General features: G+C 48.2%; 1 protein-coding gene across 6 annotated transcripts in view; it reads left to right on the top strand.

The window, feature by feature from the left end:
* ANKRD44 (ankyrin repeat domain 44) overlaps window positions 1-15,772 on the top strand; it is a 744,373-nt gene that overhangs the window by 625,203 nt on the left and 103,398 nt on the right. For all 6 annotated transcript variants that reach the window (XM_085648750.1, XM_085648754.1, XM_085648751.1 and 3 more), the window contains exon 21: window positions 12,160-12,376. In XM_085648750.1, the coding sequence (XP_085504876.1) occupies window positions 12,160-12,376 (217 nt within the window). The remainder of the gene's footprint in view (window positions 1-12,159; window positions 12,377-15,772) is intronic.

A 15,772-nucleotide genomic window follows, 5' to 3' on the forward strand; every position in this document is an offset into this window, starting at 1 on the left:
AATATCTTCCTAAAACTAAAAGGTTGTCAGAACTCTTCCCCTTAGGCAGCCGTTGATTTCTTCACCAGCGGGCCAAGACGGGTGTCACTACACTAATGCAGGGCTGATCCCCCCCCCCTTGCCTCATTGGCTCTCCGTTTCACTAACCTAAGGGCCGTTCTGACAACGTGTCCTGATACAGAAAGAAATCACTTCCTCGGTCTGAGATGATATCTTCTTCCTCCAGGAATCGCTTGGTCCGGACAGAGCTCCTCAGTATCGTTCGGGTCCACAGCACGGCCTTTCTCTGCAGTCAGGATTTCTCGATGATCGGTCAATACAGCAGGCTCCACTAATCCAGGCGGCACTTTACGACAGTGCAAGGAGTGGATCCAGTTCTTCCGATTGGAGACTCGCACAGCTGTCCTCGTTGCGAGCAAGACTTGCTCAGGACCAACCCATCTCGGCTCCAGACTGTTCGTCCTTTCAAACACCTTGATCATAACATGGTCTCCAGGCCGGAGGTTATGTCCTTCACCTGTGGACCGATCAGGGAGCGCTTCTCGAACCTGTTGATGAATAGAAACCAAATTATCCGTTAACTGTGCCAGATAATCATTCATCATTACACAAGGTACATCATACACTGACTTCGGTTTCGGTGGACCCCAAATATTCATTGGGCGTCCAAACACGATCTCATATGGCGTGAGACCGGTCCGAGAATGCTGTATCGATCTAATTGACAATAATGCCAGCGGTAAAGCGTCTGGCCAAGTCAAAGAAGTCGAAGCTTGGATCTTAGCGATCTTAAGCTTCAAAGTACCGTTATATTTCTCAACCAATCCCGCAGACTGAGGGTGAAACACTGCATGAAATTTCTGGGTAATTCCCAGTCCTTTCAAGACATACTTGATAACGTCTGCTATAAAATGAGGTCCGTTATCACTCCACAACAATCTACAAACACCATATCGAGGGAAGAACTCCTTCAATAGCATCTTGGCTGTAGTCATTGCAGTATTGTCTTTCGTAGGGTATGCCTCAACCCATTTACTGAAGGCACAAACCACTACTAGAACATACTTCAATTTATTACAGCGCTCAAGCTGAATGTAATCCATCTGCAAAACCTCAAAGGGTGCAGTAGGTGTTGCAAATCCTCCTGCTGTAGTTCGTGTACCCTTTCCTGGGTTATACTTCAGGCAAATCATGCAAGTCTGCACTACCCTCTTTGCCGTACTAGCGATCTCCGGATGCTCCCAAACTCGTGTGAGTAATTTTACAATTGCGGAAGCTCCGACATGCGCTAGTCCATGTGCCATCTGAACCATAGGTTGTACGAAAGCTGTGGGTAATTTCCATTTATCCATCTGCTTATTTCTCCAACACCCTTCATCATCTAATTCTCCATCATTGGACCATTGCTCCCGTTCCTTATCGGAAGCGGTCCTCTGTATCTCCAGCACTTCTCTCCTAGCATCGTGCCATCTTTCTGCCTGTGACTTCACAACATACATTGCAGTAGAGTCAGGCTGCATCGCAGTCTCTCGTGCCACCCGGTCTGCCAAAGCATTCCCTTCTCCAACTTTATCAACCACCTTTTTATGGGCACTACATTTAACTATAGCAATCTTCTTTGGATATGTTAATACAGTCAAAAGGTTGTGAACTAACTCTCCATACATTATCTGTGCTCCATGTGACGTTAGAAACCCTCTCTCCTTCCAGAGTAGTCCAAAGTCGTGCACTACTCCGAAGGCATAGCGGCTATCTGTATAAACATTCACACACAATCCTACACTGAGCTCACATGCTCGTGTTAATGCTATCAGTTCCGCTGCTTGAGCTGATTTCTGCAGTATGCGTGCTGTCTCCACTATTGTTTGTAATGTGGTAATTGCATACGCTGCTGAAGTCGTACCATCTGGTAGCTTCAGGCATGATCCGTCCACCCATAGTTCTCCATCTACATCTGTAAAGGGCGTATCCTGGAAATCAATACGACCCTTTGTCTGTTCCTCAGTCACAAGAATACAGTCATGTGCTTTTCGTGCTTCAGACTGAGTTTCCGGGAACGGCAACAATGTGGCTGGATTTAACGTTGCACACCTCTTTAACGTAATATGAGGAGCCAAAAGCGTCAATTCATATCCCGTTAAACGAGCACTGGTCAAATGCTGCGTCTTTGTCTGATTAAGCAGGGCATCAACAGCATGGGGAACTAATACCAACAGCTTATGAGATAACACAATTCCCTCGCTTTGGCGTATTGACACAGCTGTCGCCGCAACCGAGCGAAAACAACCAGGCAATGCCCGGGCAACAGGATCAAGTACGACCGAAAAATATGCACAAGGGCGCTGCTTGTCGCCGTGCATCTGCACTAAAACTGATAATGCACATCCATCTTTCTCATGTACATACAATGTAAAAGGCTTCGTATAATCAGGGGTACCTAACACTGGTGCTGAGCAAAGGGCTTGTCGCAATTTCTGAAAGGCAATTTCACAACTATTTGACCAGGGAAGAGGAATTGGGGTATCTTTTGTCAAAAGTGCTAACAATGGCTTAGCTATGTGTGAAAACCCCAATATCCATTGCCTACAAAAAGAAGCAAGACCCAAAAATGCACGCACGTCCTTCTGTGTGGAAGGTACTGGCGTGTCCAAAATTGCTTAAATACGATCTGGTGTGAGTGCACGCCCCTCCTTAGACAAAAGGTGACCCAAGTAAGTCACCTTTGGTCTACAAAATTGCAATTTCTTCTTCGACACTTTGTGATTGTGTGATGCCAAAAAGGAAAGCAAGGATAACGTGCACTTCTCACACAGCTCAAGAGTGTCGGTCGCCAACAAGATGTCGTCGACATATTGTATAAGGGCTACACCATCAGGCAGAACAAAGGAATCCAATTGTCGTTTCAATGCTTGACTGTAAATACTAGGACTCTCTGTATAACCCTGAGGGACTCTACAAAATCTATAAGACCGATTATTCAAAGTGAAGCCGAAGAGGTACCGGCTATCAGGATGAATAGGAATCGAAAAGAACGCATTTTTCAAATCGATAACTGAAAATGTGGTCGCCGTTGGCGGGACCAGAGTATGCAGCATCGTGATATCAGAAACCACTGGATACTGAGGTATCACTATCTTATTCACCTCCCTTAAGTCAATAATAAAACGATAAACCCTAGTATCGGTATCTTTCTTCAAAATGGGTAAAATAGGACTGTTGCAGACGTTGTATGGAACTTCCTCCACTACTCCCACCATGATCAAATCCTGCACAATCTATGAGTGCCTCCTCCCCCTCCTGGGAAATACGATACTGAGGGAGGCGTGGTAGCACAGCACCCTCCTGGACACTAATGTGGACAGGCGGAATCACCATCTGTCCCACATCAGTATCCGAAGTGGCCCACAAAGTACGAGGGAGAGAAGCTAATACAGTATCCTCTGCAACCACACACATCCGTTCTGTCATAGGGTGATTATCGTTTAATATCACACGTACTCCAGTAGGGGAGCAGCGGATCGTAGCTCTGAAGTGCTTAAGCATATCAAGACCCATAATGTTGTCAGGCGTGTTCGGAGCAAGCAAAAACGGACAGGGTGCAGAAAATTGGTCAACATGAAATGCAAGGGGTTGGGATAGAGGGCTTCGAGAGAGTGTACCATCAAACCCTACCGATGTAACCATTAAGCCAGATGGGGGAGCCCTCGGAACCAATTGTTTGGACAGCGCACTGCGAGTAGCTCCTGTATCAACTAGGAACCGATCAGGAGAACCCAGAACATTGGCTGTAACATAAGGACCCTTCTGATCACCAGGCACTTCAACTGATTCCAACCCCCACCCAACGCAATCATACGCATGCTGCGAATCATGGTACCCAGAGCGGTCACTCCCAGACATTTGATACTGAGGTTGCCGATCAAACACATTAGGTCTATCTCCTTGCTGCACGTTAGGCTCAAAGCGAGCACGATCATTGGAATTCCCTCTAAAATTCGAAAAGCCCCCTCTACATCTCGGCGGTCCCTGACCACGTCCCTGACGGGGTGCATATAATACCGGACAATCCCTGGCCCAATGACCCAACTGTTTGCAATACGCACATTGATTTCTATTAACATCCGACCGACCCGAAGGAGGACCATAAAATCCTCCTCTACCTCTCTCAACACCCCGACGAGGCGGACCATACACTTGTGCTACAATCACCTTAGTTTTCAAATCTTTCGATTTCTTCTCCTCATGCCCCTTCGCTTCTTGTTCCTGACGCTCATAATACTGAGCCATAGTCAGGAGGGATGCCGGAGACGAGGTGGACCAAGAATTTTCACTCGCTTTTAAACGAGCTGCTATTCCCGGTAATAAATTCGCCACATATTTATCAACAAAAAGATCTCGACCCGTATCATCCGTAAGTGACTGACCACTGAAATCATGAAATGTTTCCTCAAAACGCGTAAAGAAGTCTGAAACTGATTCATCAACCTTCTGTTTACACGAGGCTAACATATTCCAGTCAATCTTTTTAGGGGGAATAATCGTTTTCAACTTAGTCAAGATAGCAGCAGGAAGATCTAAAATAAGCTGGGGCGGTTTTTGCGCGGGCTTTCTCTCCCTATCCTCATCCTCAATCTCAGACCATTTGGCCTTCAAAGCGGCTTGATCATGCACCTTCCGCACGGATCGCCACATATCCGGTGGTAAAATAAGCCCAAAGAACAAATCTATATCTGCTAAAGTCATAGTACAAGAATTCAAGGCCCCTTCGACCTCTTCATAAAAGGCCGCTGGATTCTTGCGGGGGTCAGGCAATGCATTCTTCAATGCCATAACATCAGTCCTATGTCAGGGAGTATAAACCCAATTATACACAAAATATCCCCTGGCATCAGGGGAAGACATGTCTGAACTAGTTCCTGCTCCTTTAGGAGGAACATACAAAGGTGCCGCCTCTCGCATCGGTTTAGCATGCACTAGTTCACTCTTATCTGAATGGGAGGTAGACGATTGTTTCCCGCCGACGTGTGGATTCGATTGCTCCTTCTCCCCTGTCTTTTGGCGCGCTTTCTCTTTGAGTTCAAACGCCACGTCCCGCAATGCAAACAGCCGTCGGACCGCATCGGGTACCTTAGACGGAGAGAAGACACCGTTACGTAATGCTTTAGAATCTAATACTATATCACCAGGCTCAAAAACATCAGAATATTTCCGAAAGGCAGTAACCACTTCATCAGAAAAAGTTTCAACAAAATATAACTTTTCTCTATCCTGCCAACTTTCCAAAAATTCCAATAATTCAGGAAGAGATAGCTTGCCCTTAAGCGCACGAAGAGAAATTTTCCGAAGCTCACCCATACGATCAGTTGATAACATGGACCGCGTGTCTACCTTATCCGAAACCGATCCAGAATCCTGTGACCTCGGGGCAGACGCGCCAACATAAGGGGGCGGAGAGCGATCTAATAAATGAAAATCATCTTCAAGATTAGTAGGGACAGGATAAAGTGGCTGGCGGGCAGCATATTGACCCGATACTTGCAGCCTACGCTCTTTCTCTTGTCTCTCCGCCAGTTCTCTTTCCTCCCGACGCTTCGCTTTCTGCGCTCTCACATGATCATTTTTCCGTTGCTCTTTATCAATCAGCGCTTTCTCACGTTTCTCCCGCTCACGCACTTCCTTCACCCATAACCGTACACATTCAAACATGTCTTGCTGAGCACGCCGTTTACACATACACTGTTCCACATACTCAATCTTACGCATATCAAACGATCCATACAAAGGCCATCGTAACTCAGGATCCTTTTTGGTGTATTTCCTCCACACTGTGCTGTACATTATAGAGGAAAGACCATGCTTCACATACATATCCCTATTAGGAGTCCCCTCTGGGGGGGCTGGAGCGGATTCCTCAAGATTTAACCGGTTTCCAAAGCAGCAGCACCACTTACGGAGTGCGCTAAAAGCAGGCATGCTCAAAAATAATGCAAAATATGCAGTATTATCAAAAATGGCACTTAAACGTTGCGCCGTTCAAATTTAAACAACTCCGGAGAAATATCTCCACATTACCTGCCTATATGTGTTGCAACGCATATATTCTCACAGTAATCAATACAAAATATGACCGGTCATCACAAATCAAACTCAAATAGCTAACCCAGGCTTCAAAACTCGGAGCAAGTACCGTACAACGGTTCTTACCAATCAAGAGCGTCCAGATTCCAACTGCCAAGTTCCAAAATTCGCCCAAACGGCTATCACGCGGCAAACCGACAGAAGAGGTCTCAGTCGAGGACCGGCGCCACCCAGATGGTCAGCTCGGAAGGGAAGGAAGAAACCTTGGGATGCCAGGACTAAAAGACGCCGCTGGCAGTGATCACATCCCCGGCCAAATTCCTCACCTTCGTCACGACCAGTCCTTCGAGCATCCGAGTCACCGATGAGCCCCATGTGACGAGCGCCAATTGATGAGTACAGGCCCCAGCTAGGCCCGCAAAATACAAGGGTTCGCTCTCCTGTAACGAAAGCTAGAAGGAAGTTGGCACGGAAACTGCAAATACAAAGACAGAGTTTATTAACCCTTAAGGGTGGTCCTACAACCTACACAACACTCTTCAGTATTGCATAGAGTAGCACAAAGAACTTGCGTACGTGGTCCCCTTTTATACACAACAAAGGGGCTCATAAGTGGGTGGATACAACATAGAGCAAAATTCATTACCATTTATGGACATTTTCGATACATGATCAATATATGGGCGGAGTTAACAATTTCCTGAGCCCTCGAAAACATGGTCAAACAAGGACTAACTGATAACAGATGTGGTCAAGTCTGGACATGCGCCAGACGGACAAAGGAGCTATGTATAGACTGTTACTAGGCAGATTACAAGAGCAACTAGCGAAAAGGTAGGACTCTTCTCGTGCAAAGCACGCGGAGACATGACAATACGAAATGGAGTCCGGACATTAGTCAACATAAGACAAGAAACACGTGTTGACTAAAGAGAACTCATGTCTTCAGTGAATGCTTAATCATATCGCTGTTTTAGTTTTCAACACGGTAGCTGGCATTGGATGGCTTATCCGTTCCTCTTGTTAAACTTCATCTGTTTAAGAGACTTGGCCCTACCTTGGTAACTGTCCCCAGGGATTCGATCTTCAAAGAGCTTCAGGCAGCTCCTGGCGGCAAGCGTAGAGGACTCATAGCTGCCTCCCGAAGAGACCACATTTAACAGGATCTACCTTTAGTACAATCTCTGAAATACATGTCCAGGTGAAAGACTTGGCCATGTAGGAGTTTCTATAGACCCTGCAGTCTGAAGCCTTCCTGTATGCAGCACTCGAGCAGTGTATATTATCAGATGACAGGTCTCTTCGGAAAGCCCTTCAGGGCGCTTTACCAGTTAGCAGTGCCTCTTCCATGCAGTGCTGTTGTTTACACCCTTGTTTTTGGCATCACTTTGAGATGTTGGCACATATTTCTAGCGTTAAATGTGTTTCCCTGACTGGGATCCTTTGTGGGAGTAGTATTTGTAGTCCATCAAATTCTGGGCTTTACAGCAATGTCATTTAACTGAGAAGCATCTGTCTTGCCCTTCAGTCTCGCTCCTTGGGTTCAGGATAAGCAGTCCGTGATCCTTACAGGGGGTTGTGATCGTGCACCCTCTGTAATGAAACTACTTTGCTGTTGCCCTAAATGTTAGAATGTCAGGCCCTTTAGTGAACTCACTCCGGAGTAGTGTCCTCCGCACAGGCTTGCAATGAATGGGAAATTGAATGATGTGTTCTATCCTACAGTATGGAAAAGTTAGTGCTCTCCTAAGAGCATCTTCCTCGGCTGTGGCATGCAGCCTGTACCCTTTCCTCTTCTCGTGTCCTGATGTGTGTCTATAACAAATGGTACAACCTGGACTATCTCATCTTAAACTCCCCCAGCTGTGCCATTAGCTAAGACACTCATGTGTTACTGACTTGGTACGGAAATCTGTAGCAAATATTCAAGTCATCAGTGCCCTCCGCCCCTGCTGCACGAATAAGGTCACAATCACACATCATCACACCAGGTGTCTGAGCGCCTGTGACGTATCATAAAAAGATAGAAGACTGAGGGGCTTATTTCGAGCCTGGCGGGTGCCCACCACAGAGGCGAGGCAATGGCGCCCTCTCTCCTGGCAGAGGACTGTGCTCCATATATAGACCGCACTGCCCATCAGGGGAGGTGTCTCTGCCTTCCGTGGAGCCCCTCCTAATGCTTCGCCAGGCAGCAGCATGTTTGATGCGTCCACTTAGCAAAGAATATTGGTTTGTGACAACAAACTAAAGCAGGAGTCTATTTTCGAAAAACAAAAAAAGCTAATGTCTCTGATTCGCAGGGAGATTTCTCCTATGTGTTGGGGGTAGTTTTACTTTTTCCGAGCTTAAAATCATCGCAATGCTGAGTAGGTAATGTTTGTGACAGCCCTGCGGTGGACAGATCATCAGGTCAGGGGTTTATGCCACTGGAGCATGCTAACCATTTAGGCGTGCATTATAACAAATTATTTTAGAAGTATGGTCCCCTCTCTCTCTCTCTATCTCTATCTCTCTATCTCTCCTTTCCTTAGATACAACAAGCGTTGGCAGTATCAATAGTTTTGGTGACCAGTTGTGCTCCCTTCAGTGGTCTCAAAGACAACAGTGACTTCAACTTGCCAAAGCCTGTCGGACTCGCTTCAGAGTATCCTAGGTATTTCTGGGGTGTACAATGGTGGCTCAGGCAAGATGCCTCCTAGTGGCGAGTCCTTGATAGTTACTCAAACCAATCTTGGTTCAATAGAAGAATAACTAGGCAGCCTGTCAGGGGCCAGTCAAGAGGAGCCTCCAATAATTACCCAGATCATTCTTTTTGGGCCCCACTTCCTATTTCATACCCTTGATGCATGCATTGTGCCCTTTGAGGCCCTTTTGACCCTTGACCTTCCAAACCACAAAAATCATTAGAGCTCTGGGAAGGACTGGAAGAGAGAGTATGGTACTGCGCATAGATCTTCAGGTGGTAAAGTTTTGATGCTAAGACTCTTATGGTGATGGGCTTGACGTGATGCTGCAACTTGTCGCTGCAGGATCATGGCAGGTAACCGGAGCAGGAGAATCCGGGATTCAGCAGAGTCTCTGCCTCTGAGGTAACTTCCTGCTTTTGGCATAAAAGGCACTTAGAAAGATGGATGCATTGCAGTGCATTTGCTTCCCGTTTTTGTCCCTGATTTTACTCAGCAGATTTGGATCGTTCCATGTGCAACTGCCCTTTTCTGTTGCCCGACAGAGCTTTGCTCTTATTTTCATCCCCGTCCCACTTGTCACCCCGAGTGGGACGGGTATGCTCAGACCGGAGTCCCGGGCTCTCCATGCCACTGGAATCAAGCTATCCTGGCTGAAGAGGGGTGAAACCCTGAAACCGGTCCTAGGATGCTTGTTTCCAGTCCAGGGAGGACCTGGCTTGGCAGTTCGGGCTGGACGTTCCCATGAGGCACAGGGTCAAGACTGATTTGCATATGGCTGGGTTCAAACTGGAATGGCATGGTGAGCAAAAAAACGATGGATTTAGGCCCAGATCTCTCTACTGGGGTAAGTGTATGACATTGTTCTGCATTCTGTCCATCAACTGTTGTTTTTGCATTTGTCACCCCGAGTGGGAAGGGTATGCCCAGACGTGGGTCCTGTGCTCTCCATGTCACTGGAATCAAGCTATCCTGGCTGAAGAGGGGTGAAACCCCAAAACCGGTCCTAGGATGCTTGTTTCCAGTCCAGGGAGGACCTGGCTTGGCAGTTCGGGCTGGACTGTTCCCATGGGGCACAGGGTCAAGACTGATTTGCATATGGCTAGGTTCAAACTAGAATGGCATGGTGAGCAAAAAAACGATGGATTTAGGCCTAGATCTCTGTACTGGGGTGAATGTATGACATTGTTCTGCATTCTGTCCATCAATTGTTGTTTTGGCTTATTTTCATCTAGGCAGATTTAGATCCACTTCTTTGTAGATCCGCTGACTCTGAGTCAATTAACCTGTTTAGCTCCCTTTTGTCCCTAATGTCGTCAGGGGGGGAGGGGTGTGGGGGGGGGGGGAGGCCTTGCAGATTGGTAAAGGAGTTTTTTTTCCTTCTGTGGTTTTCCTCTCAGCTGTGACCCTCCAAAGGAGACACCTGTCCGATTCACCTACGTTATTCTGTGCAGGGAGCACCGTGACTACTGGGAGAAGTCACCCCTTCCTCCGGCAGCTTTAAAGGGCTCGCAACAGACCAACTTTGTGTCCAGCCATTGACACAGGGATTCATTTATTTAGTTGTTTATTATTGTGCGTGTTTATGAATCCCAAAATAGCACAAGAGCTTCCAGACAGAAGACCAAGCTGGATGCGGGAAAGTGTTCAGGAAGGGAGACCAAAGGGAGACAAACTATGGGTTTAGAGATAGGCACATGTTTTTGATACGAGCAAAGTCTTGAGGCTTCTGCTAAATATATCAGTGTGATCTAAACCACAGCTATCCGCTTACCCTGCTAATTTTAACAAATTATCTGAAGGATCTTTCTTTCCTTTGCCTTAGCTTCATTTTTTTTTTTTGCAAGCATCTTTATGTGGTATTTCATTAGTGTGTCCTTTCAGTTGGGCCTGAATCCAGAGAGGGCATACTTAATGGGTCCGGATTCTGAGCCTCGTCATTAATGTGATGTAAAATATTTTATAGGAAGGCTACTTTTTTGTTGCATTGTATCAACAAAAATCCTCCGGCTTTCTAGGTGAGTTTGCCCGCTAACCATCTTCTGACAAGGAGTATGTAGCACTTTGGGGAAGAAAAAACTCTATACCCCGTGATCACAGATGTACATATGATCCACCCTACTCACCAGTACGCTTCCTTCGACAAAACTCTTGCCACGAACGCAGAGTACGACTCCATGGGGTTCAATCTGAAAGATCTCTCGAGCATTATCTTGGCAGTACTAATGTTTTCAAGATGGACGCCAGATGTTTATTGGGCTTCAGGGAGCTCTGTAGTATCTTGGCTATGTGCTTGCTATGAGGTTCCCCAGAAACCACATGGGTTTAAAGATCATTTCTACCAAGGGACGAGCTGCACCTGTTGTTCACCTGCGGCTCCAGATGTAAAACCGCACTTTCATCATTTTGCATACATTTTCTGAATCTTTTTTTCCTCGACATGGTCACAAGCACTTAGGGTTGCTGAGGCCACTATTTTTCTCTACCTTTGTAGAAACAATTTTCCTACAACGGACCTGCTTTGAAAAAATTACGGAACGATCAATTAAGATTCAACATTTGCAAACTAAGTGTCCGCATCTAAAGCAGTTGTTTGGTAGTTGAATTGAAGATTGGAATTGTGCTTGGTCGTGCTCGAAACCATTCTGTTTTCTTATTTCAATAAAATCATTTGAATTCAAGATTAAATATCTACAGAGGAAACAATCGTTTATAATTTGCCACCTATGGGTAGGTTTAATGGTTGTGTTTATGGGGGATGCGGGGGTACCTGTCTGCTGTCTGTTTGAAAATGGTCACTGTGCAAACATGTCTGCACAGAATTAAGAGGCACTGAAGTATTGTGCAGATCCGGTGTTACCAAATGTTGGAACCTTTACTTTGCTGTTTAAGTAGTTCTCGGATGAGACCATTGGAATGGATAAATGTATGAGTTTTAATAGCCCAAAAGAAGAAATTACTCATTCTAATCTGTTGCTCACAAGTGTACTAATGCAATTCACAGGCATAGCGCTGCCTGGCTTACTGCCGTCCATATGTGAGGTTTGAGCTGCCAGACTCAGAATTTGCAAAGACTTTTGTACCACATCATATTTAGTCCGTGCCTTGTGCAAGAACGACATTAGTAGTGAATACGTTCATTCCCACGTTAGTTGGCGCAAATGTTCATTTGCTCTATTGGGTTCAAATGTTGGTGCAATATTGCACTTGAATGGCAAACGTTTACGTTATGTGCCTCTGTTGGTGGAGCGGTACTTAGCTTACTTAGTGCTAGATCGGTTGTTATTCTTAATACTGTTCCTATTCATGTAGTATGAGACGTATGACGTGGCAGTTCAAGGAGGTAAGTCAGTAGACCGAACGTAAGTTTTTTCTAACCAGTGTTTCTTTATATCAGATTATGACAGGCCACGAGGAGTGTGTTCAAATGCTGTTGGATCAAGAGGCGTCCATACTGTGCCAGGATGTAAGAGGACGAACCCCTTTGCACTATGCCGCGGCTCGAGGTCACGCCACATGGCTGAGCGAGCTGTTACAAATAGCACTTTCCGAGGGCGACTGCAGCTTAAGAGACAATCAAGGTTACACTCCCATGCACTGGGCCTGCTACAATGGTAAGTTACTGTATACGTGCCACAGTACTCTGACACATTCAGTTTTATGTCATTCCATATTTCTAGAGTGCACTAGCACCCAAGATTCATGGCGCTGAGGCGAGCAAACCACAAAGCGCAGCAAGCATACCACCGCCAACATCTCTGGGAACAACCAGGCGTTAAATGTCTCCCAAAACCTCCACGATTCTGGTTTTTTCAGTAAATGGATGGGATGGGTGCTCCAGAGCTCTGCCACCCCAGCCCACCATCGCGGAGGCCGGTATCTGCACCCAAACTGGGGGCTCTGTTAGGCATGTGCCAGCTGCATTTGGCAGCCCTAATCTCAGAGTTATTAGTACAATGCCCAGAGCAGAGGGTCGGATTGGGACTAAAAATAGGCTCGGGGTCCAAAACAAGTGGGATACATTTGCAGAACACGACCTTTCATGAAACATGTCGGAGTTAGTATTAGGCGCCCACATTTGGCAGACATTTATAGTAAATGAAGCATTTTAAATATTGTTGGTTTAGTCGAGGTGGTTAAGAGTGGAAACACTATAATTCCACTACAGTTCGATCATACTTCTCCTCAAACTCGTCTCCAGGTCTATAAACCTTTCCATCAGCATATCCCTGCATCCGTCCCTGCATCCGTCCCTGCATCCGTCCCTGCATCTGTCCCTGCATCTGTCCCTGCATCCGTCCCTGCATCTGTGGCTTACCCTTAGTTCTCTTAGGTCATGCTCAACCTCTGATGCCTGAATCCTCTGCCTGCCACAAGGACCTGAAGCTCCTGCCAATCTTTATGGATCCTCATTTCCAATGAATCAATAGGATCCAGAGGCATTATGTTTATACTTAGGTCTGGAACTGCTCACCCTAAGGCATCGAGCCTCTTGCCCCCATTGGTGTGCAGCTCACCCTCGGGTCTCTGGTCTCTGATCTCTCTGGTCCACCTTCAGCCTTGCAGCTCTTGCCCACTCTCTGGTTCCTTTGGTGTGCAGCTCACCCTCGGGTCTCTGGTCCGGGATATCTCTGGTCCACCTTCAGCCTTGGAGCTCTTGCCCACTCTCTGGTTCCTTTGGTGTGCAGCTCACCCTCGGGTCTCTGGTCTCTGATCTCTCTGGTCCACCTTCAGCCTTGTAGCTCTTGCCCACTCTCTGGTTCCTTTGTTGTGCAGCTCACCCTCGGGTCTCTGGTCTCTGAGCTCTCTGGTCCACCTTCAGCCTTGGAGCTCTTGCCCACTCTCTGGTTCCTTTGGTGTGCAGCTCACCCTCGGGTCTCTGGTCTCTGAGCTCTCTGATCCACCTTCAGCCTTGTAGCTCTTGCTCACTCTCTGGTTCCTTTGGTGTGCAGCTCACCCTCGGGTCTCTGGTCTCTGAGCTCTCTGGTCCACCTTCAGCCTTGTAGCTCTTGCCCACTCGCTGGTTCCTTTGGTGTGCAGCTCACCCTCGGGTCTCTGGTCCGGGATATCTCTGGTCCACCTTCAGCCTTGGAGCTCTTGCCCACTCTCTGGTTCCTTTGGTGTGCAGCTCACCCTCGGGTCTCTGGTCTCTGAGCTCTCTGGTCCACCTTCAGCCTTGTAGCTCTTGCTCACTCTCTGGTTCCTTTGGTGTGCAGCTCACCCTCGGGTCTCTGGTCTCTGAGCTCTCTGGTCCACCTTCAGCCTTGTAGCTCTTGCTCACTCTCTGGTTCCTTTGGTGTGCAGCTCACCCTCGGGTCTCTGGTCTCTGAGCTCTCTGGTCCACCTTCAGCCTTGCAGCTCTTGCCCACTCTCTGGTTCCTTTGGTGTGCAGCTCACCCTCGGGTCTCTGGTCCGGGATATCTCTGGTCCACCTTCAGCCTTGTAGCTCTTGCCCACTCTCTGGTTCCTTTGGTGTGCAGCTCACCCTCGGGTCTCTGGTCTCTGGTCTCTGATCTCTCTGGTCCACCTTCAGCCTTGTAGCTCTTGCCCACTCTCTGGTTCCTTTGTTGTGCAGCTCACCCTCGGGTCTCTGGTCTCTGAGCTCTCTGGTCCACCTTCAGCCTTGCAGCTCTTGCCCACTCTCTGGTTCCTTTGGTGTGCAGCTCACCCTCGGGTCTCTGGTCCGGGATATCTCTGGTCCACCTTCAGCCTTGCAGCTCATGCCCACTCTCTGATTCCGTTGGTGTGCAGCTCACCCTCGGGTCTCTGGTCTCTGATCTCTCTGGTCCACCTTCAGCCTTGCAGCTCTTGCCCACTCTCTGGTTCCTTTGGTGTGCAGCTCACCCTCGGGTCTCTGGTCCGGGATATCTCTGGTCCACCTTCAGCCTTGTAGCTCTTGCCCACTCTCTGGTTCCTTTGTTGTGCAGCTCACCCTCGGGTCTCTGGTCTCTGAGCTCTCTGGTCCACCTTCAGCCTTGCAGCTCTTGCCCACTCTCTGGTTCCTTTGGTGTGCAGCTCACCCTCGGGTCTCTGGTCTCTGATCTCTCCGGTCCACCTTCAGCCTTGCAGCTCTTGCCCACTCTCTGGTTCCTTTGTTGTGCAGCTCACCCTCGGGTCTCTGGTCTCTGAGCTCTCTGGTCCACCTTCAGCCTTGCAGCTCTTGCCCACTCTCTGGTTCCTTTGGTGTGCAGCTCACCCTCGGGTCTCTGGTCCGGGATATCTCTGGTCCACCTTCAGCCTTGCAGCTCTTGCCCACTCTCTGGTTCCTTTGGTGTGCAGCTCACCCTCGGGTCTCTGGTCTCTGATCTCTCCGGTCCACCTTCAGCCTTGCAGCTCTTGCCCACTCTCTGGTTCCTTTGGTGTGCAGCTCACCCTCGGGTCTCTGGTCTCTGATCTCTCTGGTCCACCTTCAGCCTTGCAGCTCTTGCCCACTCTCTGGTTCCTTTGGTGTGCAGCTCACCCTCGGGTCTCTGGTCTCTGATCTCTCTGGTCCACCTTCAGCCTTGTAGCTCTTGCTCACTCTCTGGTTCCTTTGTTGTGCAGCTCACCCTCGGGTCTCTGGTCTCTGAGCTCTCTGGTCCACCTTCAGCCTTGTAGCTCTTGCCCACTCTCTGGTTCCTTTGGTGTGCAGCTCACCCTCGGGTCTCTGGTCTCTGAGCTCTCTGGTCCACCCTTAGCCTTGTAGCTCTTGCCCACTCTCTGGTTCCTTTGGTGTGCAGCTCACCCTCGGGTCTCTGGTCCTCCTTCAGCCTTGTAGCTCTTGCTCACTCTCTGGTTCCTTTGTTGTGCAGCTCACCCTCGGGTCTCTGGTCTCTGAGCTCTCTGGTCCACCTTCAGCCTTGTAGCTCTTGCCCACTCTCTGGTTCCTTTGGTGTGCAGCTCACCCTCGGGTCTCTGGTCTCTGAGCTCTCTGGTCCACCCTTAGCCTTGCAGCTCTTGCCCACTCTCTGGTTCCTTTGGTGTGCAGCTCACCCTCGGGTCTCTGGTCCTCCTTCAGCCTTGTAGCTCTT

Source organism: Triturus cristatus, chromosome 3_2, assembly GCF_964204655.1.
Source record: "Triturus cristatus chromosome 3_2, aTriCri1.1, whole genome shotgun sequence".
NCBI classification, from domain to species: domain Eukaryota; kingdom Metazoa; phylum Chordata; class Amphibia; order Caudata; family Salamandridae; genus Triturus; species Triturus cristatus.